The following is a 15,309-nucleotide window of genomic DNA, read 5'->3' as shown; positions in this document are numbered from 1 at the left end:
ATATCTCTCTCAAGTTTACAAAAGTAGCTGACTGGTGTTAATTTGTCAGATTGTCTAAGTGTAACATATAAGAATCTATATAATTATTAAGTCAAGCCTTGGCCCATGTCATTAATGAACAATGGATGCCTTATAATTAAATGGCCAATGAAAGGACCAGGTCTTTCCCCTTTTTGTATCAATAACCATATGGGAAGTATTCAGTATTGGTTACTACTATATCAGAGTTAATTCTAGGACGCGCCATTGCGCAATTTGCGCAAAAAAATCTCGAATGGCCCTCATTTCTACCTTTGATGCGCCACCAAGGGCGCAACATTTTATGAATGGGTCGGTCGATACGCGATCACGCAGAGTTCACTTAGTTCATACATTTACGTAGCTCCCCGAAGGTCATTACCTCAGTCATAGTGTGCCATGTTAAACGATTCAGTTACCCTTCGACCTTTGCCCACTACGGGATATATGGTGGTGCATAGGAAGCTGGGTAAAAAGGACTGATGTAGGGGCAATGGTGTATTGGAGCCGTGCGCATGTGGTACGATCGATGAATGTAAACAACGGCTCCGGCCGCGGCCGCCGCGTTATCGTGAAAAGCTAGTCGCCGCTCAGATTTTTAACGCCAGTACTATAGTTGATGAACCCAGGATGATCGGGCAGTACGTCCCTTAAATTGAAGCGTTTGCAACGTCTATCGTCCATACCGGTGAAACGTTGAACACTGCAAGGAAAGCATTCATGCTTGGCCGGCCATATGATCGTTTTGAAGAGCAACACAGTTTAGGTCGGACATATCTCGTTATCCAGAGGAGCCAGATCAGAACCAATGATCGTAAATTTGCTAATACATACAAGTTATGTTTAAAAGTTGATGTATCGATCACTTTATGTAGGTCATACGGGTTACACTCTCGTGTTGTATCAGTGTGATAATTGTCGACCAGTGCAAATCGGGGGCCACTCAGAGAAATCCTACCGGCGCGCTAAGCTTTGATCATGATCGTTTCCAGTCAAAATAACAGTCCGTAGTAATTTGTGCAGTTGTTAAAGTCCGACATCAATATTTCATCACGTAAGTTACGTAAACAATTGAATCAAACCAAACGGTTAGTTTGCTGCTGCCATTGTTGGGCCTGTTGCGTATATGGAGCACAACTTTGCTGTAGGCTTCGTTGGTTACAGGTGGCCCAATCTCTAGTATTCTCCTTTTCTTGACTTGATAGACTATGGTATTTTCAGCAGAAAATTCAAGGGTTTTACATGTGTGATCATGACGGCCCCCGATTTTATAAAATGGCCCCCTTGGGACAGGAGTAGGGGCCCAAAGTGGCCCCTTGTTTTTACGTCCTAGAATGAACACTGCTATATAGTAAAAAGAATTCAGGTTGACCTATTTACGCCCTGATCTTTTTTTCACCCCGTTCTCCAAGCACAGATCATAAAGACAACCTGTTTTGTGGCCACACGTTTTCTTCTCATTCAGGAACATGGTGGTACAGAAACATGTTGATAAAAATTTATAATTTTGATAAAAATGCGATTTTTTCAAAATCTCTCGCAAAATTCCGTGTACTCTCGCTTACCCTAACAATTGACGGTGCACCCGCGCGAGAAATTATAATAAAGGCAAATATAAACAAACACAATCGCATTTAATGAGGTACATTTTGGTATGTTTCTTGCAAATTATTCTGACATTCACCTGGTTTAATTTGTTTGCTTTAATTATCTCCGTGTTTGCGATTAATAGTTATAATATCCCGTCTCCGGTGGGGGGCTCGCGACCGGCTTTTTGTTTGTAAGTGCGCCCGACCGCTATACGTGACCCCCGTCGCTTACCCTATGTTCTAACGGAACAAATTCAGCACAAACGAAAACCGCTAATTTCAAGAATCTTTATGCGTATAATGTCCCGAAACATGTTAATTTACTCCAGCCATACCTTTGTTTACTTGTCCCGTCTTTAAAATTGTGAATGGGTTTGATTAAATGTGAATTAGAGGCATCAAATGAACACTCCGGACAAGCCGCGGAGTCACACCCCCCCGCCGATGTTTCACCTGTGAAAACAAACATGAACCTGTGACCGAAACGGTATACGCTCGTAAAAGAGGCGTAGATTTAGATCAATAGGAGCCATGAACTTTTAAAATTATCACCTTTAAACAACATGAACTATTCAAAACTTCCAATTTTTAAACGATATTTCGATTTCGCGCTCGTCGCCCAGTCGGTCGCCCAGACATACAATGAGGTCAACGAACTCCTATGTATTTTACAAGCCGATGAAAGGCGCGCCGTATCTCCTGGCCTGGGAAAACGTATCTTTATGTGCATATTGCGCAAAGTGAGTAGAGTTTGTGAAAAGATGTTTGGATAATAATGTCAGAAAGATAAAGTTTTACAATGAGTAGGGATTTAGTGTATTTCTTTTCAAGTATTGCTGTCACATCCAGTCCGGCCGGGGCTGACACCGGGATGGAGTGGCGAAGGTCGATCATCACATGAAAGGACGTAAAAATGTTCTTATGCGACATAGTCCGTCACTTGGTTTATTCTCAGTGCATGGAGCATAAGCTTATTATTTACGCGATTGGAAATGTGTGATTTACAAAATATCAGCAAAAAAGTAATGCGAGCTAGTAGTATGAAAACTTTACATGGTATTATCTATCAACGCCAACGCCGGTCTCTGGGGTAAATATTGTCGAGGCCCGGTGATCGTACTCAAACATCCCCGGGCTCTCGCTTTGTTCAAAGTTGTGACTTGGCATCAATGAATGACTCTCCTTCAGGAGGTCTATAAAATAAGTCCAAACTACCATTGGATGATATTTTAAAAATAAAGCCCTCCCATATCCCTCGGGTTGATTGTCTTCTCTAAACTTGTGCCATGATTGGCCCTTTCCGAATTTTGTCTCAACTTTATACCACGTGGGGGGAAGTTCATCAACAACAAGGTCTGTGAGTGGTTCACAAATTGCAACTTTCGTCTCACAAGATTGTCAATCAAACAGTGTGGCGTCCTATAACGTTTTGTCGCCGCACTCCAGGGTGAAAAAGAATCACTTTGCGAGCAGACAACGAAATCTAACGCTGCACATCGAGTCAGAAAATCCTATCGAAAGTTTACTCACCAATCCGAATTTATTCTACCTTCTTTTCTACACTGAACTAATTTTAATCAACTAACCACATTAGCCTACAGCGAAGTTATATTTTGGTTTTATCATACATGTTACACTTTACCAATTATCTGTGATGACAAAATGCAGAAAAAAATGAAATATTCGATGCTTATAAAGTTTTATTACATTTTTCAATCTGCAGCATCAATGACTGATTGCCCATCTGAGACTCAAACTCCAACAAAATTAGTTCCGGGTCAAAATTGGTAAATACTCATTAACATAAAGGAATGGCATAATGTTTTTGGTATTGCACTGCAGTGCAAATACCCGGTAGTACGCGCGCGCTTCGATGCAAGTAAACTGTGGTACATATGTAAAGTATTTTTTCGCTGAGACAAGTTTATTATAGACCGCGTCTGAGGTCATGACCTTTATCCAACCCAAGAGACGTACGAGGCACACTCAGCATGCTCAGTAATAACTGGCAACAATTTCAAAAAAGTGATTGGGAGACGAATATGTGCTTGAAGACGTAGGTATTTAGTGAATATCACTAGGAATTTTGTGTCCTAATTGACCACATGCAAAGTCGAATTGAAGATATTAAGCTGAAGTTCAGATCCCGAGGAAAATTTATAACCTAGTAGACAGAGCCGGAGTCATTGAACAATCTTCAAAAATTAGCACAATCAAATGGAATACAAAAGAAATTCAAAGAAAAAAATGAGTATAATGATACTAGGTACTAGGACGTAATCTAAATTCGGTATTGAATTACTAACTATTCCAAGGCAAAGCACTTCAGCAATTTTGGATCTGACGCTTCGCTTCTCAATCGTTTTGGTAGCGCAGAAGCTCTTACGCAACATAATCGGGAACTATTTCACTCAGCAGGGTTTTGCGAAGCATCTTTTATTTTGACCAAAAAGCTTCTGTGGCCAGCTCTGAATTTATGGATTACACTTGAGAGCGACCATTTTTGCTGCCAGGCCAAGCACCAAGTCAGACACATGCTGGTGGCATTGGACCACAGAGCAAGAGGCAGTGGTCTCTATTTATATTCAAAGCAGTAATAAACAGCAGATCATAAACAAGCTTCCTTGAGTCCAATACAGGCTATACCGTTTTTGACAAAACATATATAAGATATGTTTGTGAGGAATTTTTATATCATGACATCTGAGCAGTTGACCAAGCATTTTTAGGGGGATTTTTCTATTAAAATGAAATTAGACAAAATGTCCAAAAACCTTTTAACCAAACATGGCAACACTCAAATGGCCCCACAAAAATACAATATTTGCAGATTTTGTCACAGTCTGAATATATCTGACTTACGCTGAGGACCTGCATATCAAATTTCAAAACAACTAGAGAAGATTATTTGATCAAGAAGTAGAAAAATTGCCACCTAAATACAAATATGTAAATTTCACCACAATTTGCATAAATAAACCTTACTAAGCTGTCACCCAAGGATCCTGCCAACCAGTGTGCCATCTAAGCCTTTTTTTTGAGTCATGTCTCATAAATATTCTCTGTGACGCCAGAAAATTTTCAGTTAATAGGAAATAATACGTGGTGACTCAAAAAAAATAAGCAAATTTTCAAATTGACTCATAAGTTGTTTGTAATCTTGTGAGTCAGAGGGCACACTGATGCCTGCCAAAATTAAGGTAGTTGGAAAGGCTAGAGCGTCAGTTATAAATTTCAACAAAACTATTAAAATATAAAAGTAGTCAACATTCTCTGTGGAATAAAAAAAACTAGACATTTGAGCACAAAGGCATTGCAGAGTTATAGCCTGTTAAAACTTCTGAAAAACTGACCAAATAAGAAGAAGTTGGGGAGTCCTTAGTGTATTAACTATGGTAGAGGTCCCCTAGCTTTTAATAAAATGTTTGAAAAGGGAAAGTCATTATTTGCTGATTTTCAGGAAAGTTTGACAAGGCGGTGCTGGCATTCAGAGTGAGTGACTGCTATTGTAAATGCATTTTTAGATTCTTTGAGTGTCAGAGAGGTGTCAAAAGCGAGATTAACCAAAAAAACTGCTCTATGACTTCAAACGAGGGGTGCAAATATGGCTTGTTTTCAACATTTTTGAGAGAATAACAGTTTTCCTACATAATTGTATACCAATTTAATCCAACTTTGAAATGAGATATGGACATGGAATTTTTACAGCCTATTAACAAGGTTACAGATAAGATTTGTACGGCACAATTTTCCTGTATTTGAAGTACTTTTTGAAAAATCACATTTTGAAATTTGAAAGAATTTTTAATAATTTTTTGATATATAAACCCATGTAAAATCATAAAAACAAATTTTATTTACAAATCCTGCCGTACAAATCTTGCAATAAATAGTGTCAACATATTGATAACTAATTTGGTAATATTAATACTATCCAATTATTATTAAATTCAAATATGTAAAAAAATATGAAAAATTAAATTTTAATATTTACTGGTGTCATATTTCAAAATCATGGCTGCAAATATACAATTTTTATATTCTTTGGACAAAATATTAACTAAGGGAGTTATCCTGAAAATTTGAACTAAATATCTTGATTCTAACACTTGAAACTTGACATTAACTCTGAGAAAAGAATTGGTGCAAAAATAGCCTTTCCAACCACCTTAAAGCAATCAGACCAGTGGTTTCAGAGCAGAAGTCAGTTGTTGACAGACGACAGACGACGCTGCCCATCACTGAAAGTGGAGCTATCAAAACTAAAATGGTTCTTAAACTCACATTCTGTATCACATTATACGCCATGCACATACTTTGAAGACTAATCAGCAAACACTACAGGAGACTTTCTGTCTTGCTTGCAGATGGGACATATTTAGGATAAAAATGCTCCAACAATGGATCCACCCCTTACACCTACTAAGTTCCCTTAGATGTATATGTTTAAATGAACGAGTTAGTGAAAGTTTACAGCTTTGTTCAGCATATCAAGCGAAGACCTTTTTCCTTCAATTTCAAAACAACTGCCAATCAAATATTCATTACCAACTGTACCACCTACTTACATCTTAAGATGTTCATGCATAGTTAAAGTCTACTTGGCAAAATCCACAACCCGTGTACCATAGATGGGTAGCCATCATATTGATGTCACCTTAGGGTCATGTGGTACAATTCTTCAAAACATTCTAATCTGCATCTGACATCTACAAGGCTCGGCTACCAGACGATGCCTGCCACATTGGAGTCTCCCTCTGCATGTTTATTTTTCATTTTTACATTGTAGTGAATTTACCACCATCTATCTATTTATCCTTTCAATTAGAATCAATTAAAACCTCTTAGACAGGAGGTCAGACATATTTCTGTTGCAGATTTGACTATATAGCTCTTCTCCATAGGATCCCTGGTTCATTCAATGTCTCCATTATATACACTCACAGATATATTGATATCCGTCAACATGTATGTATGCTACTTCATTGGAACCACTATTTCTCCGTTCAGAAAGAGTACTCGACTAAACTGTCACACTTCCAAGGACTCTTCTGTGCAAAGTGGCTTTAAACCTCACTTGTTGAATGCAGGGCATTGACCTTTTGCATTGAAGGTGCAAATACAGACTGCCTCATTTCCCAATGCCACACAATCTGAATTAGTATTTGGATATAGGTGGTCTAGCAATATTGAGCCATTAAAACAAGTATACACAAACCCATTTTCAACTGATGGCCACCTTCTAATTTGAGAAACTCTCCTTTCCTACAGACTTGCATGAACATTTTTGTTATTGAATTTCGATTTTGACTCTGTGGAAAATCACACATCTCAGTGCCAACTTCTGTCTTTTGCACCTTTTACTTTTTGTCATTCAAACATGCGTTCACAGTATTAAGATCAAGGCATGTAATAATGTAACAAACGTTTCTGAATCCTCCCGGCAAATAAATTCATTCCATTACTTTCATGTCCAACAACTGTGTGAGATGTGTAACACTTACCTCAGTTGAACATTTGGAGGATTATTGTTAAGTATATGGATAGTCTGATCTGTAAAGGCTGATTCTTTTCCAGGCTGAGACAACAACAGGCGGATGACATATGTTGTGTTGGATTGAAGGGTTGCTGTATTCAACTTCCACATAACATTATTGTAGTAATTACTAAGGTACATTCCATTATTAAAACACCCTCCTATGAAAAGATAGAAACACAATAAATGGTCAGTAATAATAATTACATTGTAATTTGCATATTACAATTATCTGCAATTTAACTAATGACGTCTCAGCAGAGAAACTGCAACTGTCATGTGAACTGTTAAGAATTAATTTTTAGAAATATTCAACTTTGGAAAAATACTGATTTGGTAACAATCAACAAATCTGTATTTATTGATTTGACTGACAAAAGAAAGTCAAAATTTGCAAGTCTCCTCATAAACTGAATTCTAACAGACTGCTAGCAAACACAGGAAGTGACATATTTGTTTTGTTTGCTTCAGGCATCCTGCAAAGGAGGGCCATACTCTTATTAATTCACATAAAATTTCAGTACAAAAGTGATGGATCGATTAGCATAATCCAGTATGGATAACTGAAGTGTAAAATGAGTATCAAAAGTTCCAACATTACTTTTAAATGAATAGCTCTGGCTGTGTTAAACTCAAGTCAGCAGAGTTTCAACATATTTAAACTTCAGTCAGTTCTTTTCCATATGTTTATTATCCAGATCATAGTGTACCTTTTTATAACGGAGTCTATGTACAGATGTTAGTTATTGACAGTGGTTTAACATGAGTGAGTGAAACTTAAATTGCTAAAACATGAGTGAGTGAAACTTTGAAGTTACAATGCTATTAATCTTACCTGAGCGTGGAATCATTGTTGGATACACAACTTCTGGGAAAGCTTCACTTTGCTGCCTGCACAACCATTGGAAAGATAAATTGGAGTGTGGGTCTTCAAAATCAGGGTCCTCTGAGTCAGATGCATCAAATAGTAATGTTGAATTCCACCCTGAAAATGCAATTATTCAGTTTTTGCTGTAAACCGGCACTGTAATGAAGAGTTAATTTTCTTGCTTTGGAACAAAATATGATATTAAAGAAAGACTTAAGAAGACACCTTGTGTCAAAAGGATTGCCATGCAAACATGGAGTAGATAGAATGGACAAAATACAGTTGTTCTTCCAATCAAATATTGTTATATGTTAAATACAACCTCGATGTTTATTGTCATTTTTATAATATTTGAGGTAAATAATGGTTATTAAATGTCATACCAGTTAAAATTCAGTGGATTCACCATTGATATGTGGCGTAATTACAGAAAGTCACTACACATACAGATGAGCTAATATGATATGTCATCTTCGCAAAATTCCAGCGTAACAATTTAAAGATGACCAATGTCATAATGATACGACAGGATAGGAATTTGAAATGCCCAGAAAAAGATTAATAACCCCATATTATGGTCTCATTCCCCCTGGCCAGTGTTAGCCACCTAAGGCATATATGTACAAACTTGAAAGTTTCATAAAGTTTGGTAAAGTCCTTCTAGTCTTTTGTCCCCATTTGGTAGTTGCATTACATGTGCAAATTAGTGACTTAGGCTGAGGTAGAAATGCTAATTTAATTAAATAAACCGACTTTCATTAATATAATATCTTAAATGTATGTATCAGTTTTGTCAGCTATCAAGTCTATTCAGATATATAACTCTAATTAGGAAACATCGTCAACTAATAAATTAGTGATTAGCTGATCTCAAAATGCAAAACAATTTTCACCATTATATGATGCTGTATGTTGTGGGTTCGAATCCGATTGAAAACTAGCCGTATTATATCATAGAAGTATCCTTTGCAATGTTCAATGTACACTATGTTGGATGTCCAGTAAACTGACTAGAAAATTTTTGAGATTAACATGACCTACAGATGACCTCTGGTTATATGCAAATGACTTGTGCAAATGACCTGTACAGATTTTAAGTTTTGACAAAATTGCAAACTTAGTAATCAAGCTTTGAAAGTGACTACTGATTACGCGACATGTACTTATATTTATCAGACAATATTGGACACATGAAATAAGACAGTATGACATGAATTATTGAATACTTTCTGACTTTTATGTAGTTGTGTAGGTTGACCCTTGAAGTGTCTCATTTTAAGTGACAAAAACTAACCATGCAAGGAGACGTTACGCAACGTTTACAGACGTCATTAAGATAATCATTAATCAAAACAGAAGACCAAAGACAGACATTGTATAGACAGCCAGTATTGCACTCGAGTACAGGACATTGAAGGAAACAGACCTGACACTGCCACAGATAGACAAGACGTGTATACATTCTACTACCAGAGTAACTATCTCTGATGAGGATTTATTGTATTACGGTTTTCACTACTCCTGTCAATAAACCCAATTCATACCAATATAATCGACACCCGTGTGAGGCGTGTAACAATTTCTGGAGGCACCGCTGGGATTGAATTGGAAATTGGTCAGGATTAGCAAGACCTGCTACACAGTACGGACGGACTGCACAGTAAACTGTAAGTGTGATTTAATTGCTGTACCTTGAAAAGACAAGAACATCAAAATGGCAGATTGGAAACAGATAGAGACTTTGCAAGAAAGTATTATGGCAACAACTATGAAGATGACAATAGAACAGTTAGGTGAAGTCTTTAGAATACTGAAAATACCAGGCGAAGATAAGACAAAGAATGGGAAAATTGCAGCCCTGCTGGAGCTACACAAATTTATTGGTACTCCAGGAGACTGGAATGAGGGTGCAGAAGATGGGGGATTGGCAATCATCACTGAATGGGAGAAGATCATAAAAGAGCTTGGAAAGAACCGTCAACCAGGTGAGGGAAATAATCCACCTCAAAATGGCGACCAGCAAGAAAATTCTCAGGGAAACGCCCCTCAAAATGGCAACATCGAAGTTTCAGGTGTGGCCCCTGGGCAGTCACGTGATCAGCCAAAGCCCGCCAAATCTGTGTCCACTGTTGTACATACCAAAGACTTTAAAATTGAAGGTCAACTTGGGGAGCCGGAAGAAACTGATCCAATGATGGTTATAGACATAATTAATCAAATGGATGATGGTAGAAGTAAGGGGTACAGTGATAAGGAAATTGTAAGAGCTGTATTGCAAGCCTTGCGCAAGACAGTAGAGTTTGGGAAGATGTTTCGAAGTAACAGTAATGTGACTTTTGAAGACGTAAAGAACTCTTTGAAGGATCAATACTTGCAATTAGATGCAGGGGATCTTTTCAGAGAAATGGATACCACCATGCAGAGAAAATCAGAGACATTGCCAAACTTTGTGTACAGAGTGATAAGATTACATAATCTTATACTGGAAACTGCAACGTCTGAAGCTGAGCTGAGGATGTACCCAAAGAAGACAGTTGACGAGGCACTCCTGAAAGTAATCGAATCAGGAATTCGAGACCCAGACTCAAAGAAGATGGTAGCTCCGTATCTCAAGCTAGGAGACAACGGTGAGTTGAACCAATATGAAATCCGTAAAGTTGCTCTACTTGCGCAGAAAGAAGAAAAGAAGAGTGAGCTGAAGAAAAAGATAACTGCAGCAGAGGAGACTGCCACAGCCAGTGCTGCAGATGTGCATGTAGAGAGGAAAGGAAAGAAGAAGAGCTCCAAAGCACCTGCAGATAACCCAGCTAAGCAAGGTAAGAAGAAAGAAAACAGGCCAAGTTATGATGAATTAGTTGCTATGGTGAAATCCTTGCAGGGAAAGCAAGATGGTGGTGGAGCGAATACTACATCAAACACAACTACTCGTCCCTATGGTTGTGCGGATTGTGTGAAAGAGGGAAGACGGGACTGTAATCACTGTTTTATCTGCAGAGATACAACCCACGTCAAATCAGACTGTCCAAGGAGGAGGACAAGACACAGAAATTCGGGAAACGACAGCAGGTTACCCCCACGGGACTAGGAGTAACCAATCAGCCTGAAGGGTCCCGAAGTTGTAACCACTGCCATAAGAAAGATGTAGAGACATTCTACCAGTGTTCAGCATGTCATGCCGGTACGTATTGTTCAAAAGACTGTCAGGAAGCACATTGGGAACACCACCGTGTTGTTTGTAAAGTTATACAGCAAGTGGAAGCCCAAGAAAGTATCAGATGCAGTTCAACAGAAGTACCGAAGATGTCATTTCCATGCCATCTTGCACCAGTACGACATGACAGACTGACCAAATTGGTGGGAAAGAAGTGTATGGTATGGTGTCGCATCCAGGGGAAGAAAGTACAAGCATTGTGGGATACCGGATCACAGGTATGTGTTATCTCACAGTCATGGAAACAGACTTACCTGAACAATGTGCCACTAAAACCGATAGAAGCTCTTCTGGGAGTGGGTACAAAATTGAACATTAAAGCAGTAAACGGAACAGACATTCCTTACAGTGGTTGGGTGGAAGTGGACTTTGAACTTGACACAGAGGAGACATCTGGTGAGCGATTGAAAGTACCTATCTTGTTAAGCAAAAGTACATCAGATGACCCCGACTACCCGATCATTGGCTATAATGTGATAGAAGAAATATGTAGGGACTACAGCCAAGATTCACAAAGAGAAGTGAAGGCAATTTCTGCCGCATTTCCGACAGTTCCACAGAAAGACTTGAAAGCAGTGATCAACCTAATTCAGGACAACACTGAGTTTGAGCATCACTACACTGTTACTGTGGGAAGAAAAGGAGTAAAGATTCCAGCCGGACAGACTTGTCATGTGAAATGTCAAGCACGTACTGGACCCATCATCGAGCCAAGACCAGTGATATTTGAACCTGACGTCAAATCTCCCTGGCCTGATGGAGTGCAAGTGCCTGAACATTTAACAAAGTTACAGCCTGGATCACTACACCGATTCAGTGTACCAGTGCAGAACACAACAAAGCATGACATAATTCTCAGAAGCCGTACAGCACTGGGATCACTCCAGCTTATCAAGTCAGTGATACCGCTTGAAGTCCGTGAAGTTACGGAGAAAGCAGATGTCAAACAGATACAACCGGAAGTGGTTACCAGGGCAACAGAAAGCAAACAGACAGACCAGAGTACTGAGGACACATGGGAACCACCTGTTGATCTAAGTCACCTGACAGAAGCACAGCAAAAGGCAGCAAGACAGATGTTGAAAGAAGAAGCTGGAGCTTTTGCCAGGGATGACAAGGACATTGGGTGTATAGAGAATTTGAAATTGCATATCAATTTGACTGATAAGGAGCCAGTGCAGCGGACTTATCGCTCTATACCTCGTCCACTATACCAGGAAGTGAAAGAATATCTAGAAGACCTCATCGATCAAGGGTGGGTAACCAAATCAAAGTCTTCATATTCATCGCCTGTGGTTGTGTTCGTAAGAAGGATGGGAGTTTACGTCTATGTATAGACTTTCGCGAACTCAACAAAAAGACACAGCCGGACCGACAACCAATTCCACGCATTCAGGACATCTTAGATGGACTTGGAGGGAATTCATGGTTTTCTGTCCTTGACCAAGGAAAGCATACCACCAGGGCTTCATGGACGATGAAAGTCGACCGCTTACAGCATTTGTGACACCTTGGGGACTCTACGAATGGGTACGTATTCCCTTTGGACTAACAAATGCACCACCAGCTTTCCAAAGACATATGGAAGAATGTTTGGATGGACTAAGTTACGTCATCTGTATTCCATATTTAGACGACATCTTAGTCTATAGCAGAACATTTGATGAACACATACAGAATATCAGAAAAGTCCTACAGCGATTGCAAGAACATGGCATAAAACTCAAGGCAAAGAAATGTGACCTATTCAAGAGACAAGTGCGCTATCTGGGGAAGATAATATCAGCAGACGGATACAGACCAGATCCGGCAGATACAGCAGCTGTACTAGCCTTGAAGGAAAGAAAACCCTCAACGGTAGGTGAATTGCGTAAACTGCTAGGATTCATCGGGTATTACCGACAATACATCAAAGACTTTTCCAGAATAGCCAAACCACTGTATGACTTACTGTCAGTTTCACCAAATGAAGGAGAAAATGACAACACCAACAGCAAGAAGAAATCTAAGGTAAAGAAAACAGCAAAGGGTCAAGTGCATTCCGCTCAACCCATAGTGTGGACAGATCAACACATGCAAATATTGGACAGCCTGATCACCTGTTTAGTAGACGCACCTGTGATGGCCTACCCAGACTATGAGCAGCCGTATGTACTTCACACCGACGCTTCAAATGAGGGACTTGGCGCAGTACTTTATCAACGGAAAAATGGCAAGATGGTTCTTATCGGTTACGGATCCAGAACACTGACACGGCAGAGAAGAAGTACCACCTTCACTCTGGAAAACTCGAGTTTCTGGCACTGAAATGGGCAATAACAGAGCGATTCCGTGATTACTTGTACTATGCACAATCCTTCACTGTATACACAGACAACAATCCACTGACTTATGTCCTTACAACGGCGAAGCTGAATGCCACCGGACACAGATGGGTTGCAGAACTGGCAGACTATAACTTCAACATCAAATATCGCCCAGGGAAAGTGAATATTGATGCTGATGTGTTATCAAGGATGCCTATGAATATTGATGAACTCATGAATCAATGTACGGAAGAACACTCCTGTGATGTCTTGGAAGCAACGGTCCAGTCAACCAAAGCTATCGACACCGGCGATGCAACATGGCTGACATCAGTGACAAATAATCCAGTGACATTAGAGGAGAACATCATGAAGACTAAGCCTACTGTCAAACCTTTGACGAAGGCAGAAATTAAAGATGCACAACAGAAAGACACTGCAATCAATCGACTAATCGAATACAAGCTAAGTGGCCATCGACCAAGTCGAAGAGAGCACAGAGGTGAACCGCAACAGACAACAGCACTGATGAGAGAGTGGAATACCTTAATCATCGATAAAGACGGAATTCTGCATCGAAAGACTGCAACCAGATTACAACTTATTCTGCCCCAGCAATACAGACCACTAGTCTATAAAGAGCTCCATGAAGATATGGGACATCTTGGTGTGGAACGGGTAGTAACTCTGGCACGGGACAGATTCTACTGGCCTCAGATGCAGAAAGACATAGAACAGTACATTACAAAACACTGCAGCTGTATCAAGCAGAAGAAACCAAATGTGATGGCGAGAGCACCACTGACAAACATCGTCACCACATTGCCATTTGAGATAGTATCCATCGACTATCTGCACTTGGAGAAGAGTAAGGGAGGCTATGAGTATATTCTGGTATTGGTCGACCACTTTACTAGATTTGCCCAAGCGTACCCAACCACCAACAAATCAGGTACAGCAGCAGCGGAAAAGATCTTCAACGATTTTATTCCACGTTTTGGATTTCCGGCCAGACTCCACCATGACCAGGTACTGAATTTGAGAATAAGCTTTTCGCACAACTCCAAAAGCTTAGTGGTGTGAAAGCGTCTCGAACATCGCCTTATCACGCGATGGGGAACGGACAGGTGGAACGCCTTAACCGGACACTTCTGTCGATGTTGAAAACCCTTCCAGAAAAGCAAAAGTCCAACTGGAAAGATTCACTCAACAAAGTGGTCCATGCATACAACTGTACAAGAAATGAAGCAACCGGATATTCTCCATTCTACTTACTGTTTGGAAGATCTCCACGGTTACCAATCGATATCCTGTTTGATATCAAAGAAGACAAGCATCAAGGCGACTATCTACAGGATGTAGAAAAGTGGAAAATGGAATGCAAGAAGCATATAAATTAGCATCCCAGAATTCCAACAAGACAGCAGCGCGTGGAAAGAAGTACTACGACCAAAAAGCTCAAAGTACTGAACTCCAACCAGGCGACAGAGTGCTGGTACGAAATCTGACTGAAAGAGGCGGACCAGGCAAACTCCGATCATACTGGGAAGACAAAATCCATGTCGTGACAGAAAGAAAAGGTACAGACAGTCCTGTTTATGAGGTTAGACCAGAAACTGGCCAAGGAAGAATCAGAGTGCTATATCGCAATCTGCTCCTGCCCTGTGATGGACTACCTGTGGAAATAGAATCTCCAACAGCACCTACACCAACCCGCCAGGTGAGAAGACGAAGTCGGAGACAGAGACCAGACAGCCAGCCAACTGAAGAAGTCAGTGAAA

The 15,309-nt window shown here is 39.9% G+C and overlaps 1 protein-coding gene across 1 annotated transcript in view; it reads right to left on the bottom strand.

Moving 5' to 3' along the window:
* Positions 1-15,309, bottom strand: part of LOC139121921 (sperm receptor for egg jelly-like) — an 80,775-nt gene that overhangs the window by 20,942 nt on the left and 44,524 nt on the right. Inside the window, exons 10-11 of the mRNA XM_070687243.1 lie at positions 7,979-8,128; positions 7,112-7,304 (exon numbers count right to left, since the gene is read on the bottom strand). Of these exons, the coding sequence (XP_070543344.1) occupies positions 7,112-7,304; positions 7,979-8,128 (343 nt within the window). The remainder of the gene's footprint in view (positions 1-7,111; positions 7,305-7,978; positions 8,129-15,309) is intronic.

The sequence above is a fragment of the Ptychodera flava genome, chromosome 21, assembly GCF_041260155.1.
Source record: "Ptychodera flava strain L36383 chromosome 21, AS_Pfla_20210202, whole genome shotgun sequence".
NCBI lineage: Eukaryota > Metazoa > Hemichordata > Enteropneusta > Ptychoderidae > Ptychodera > Ptychodera flava.
Note: the sequence above shows the minus strand (reverse complement) of the source record. Positions and strands in the feature narration are given on the sequence as shown.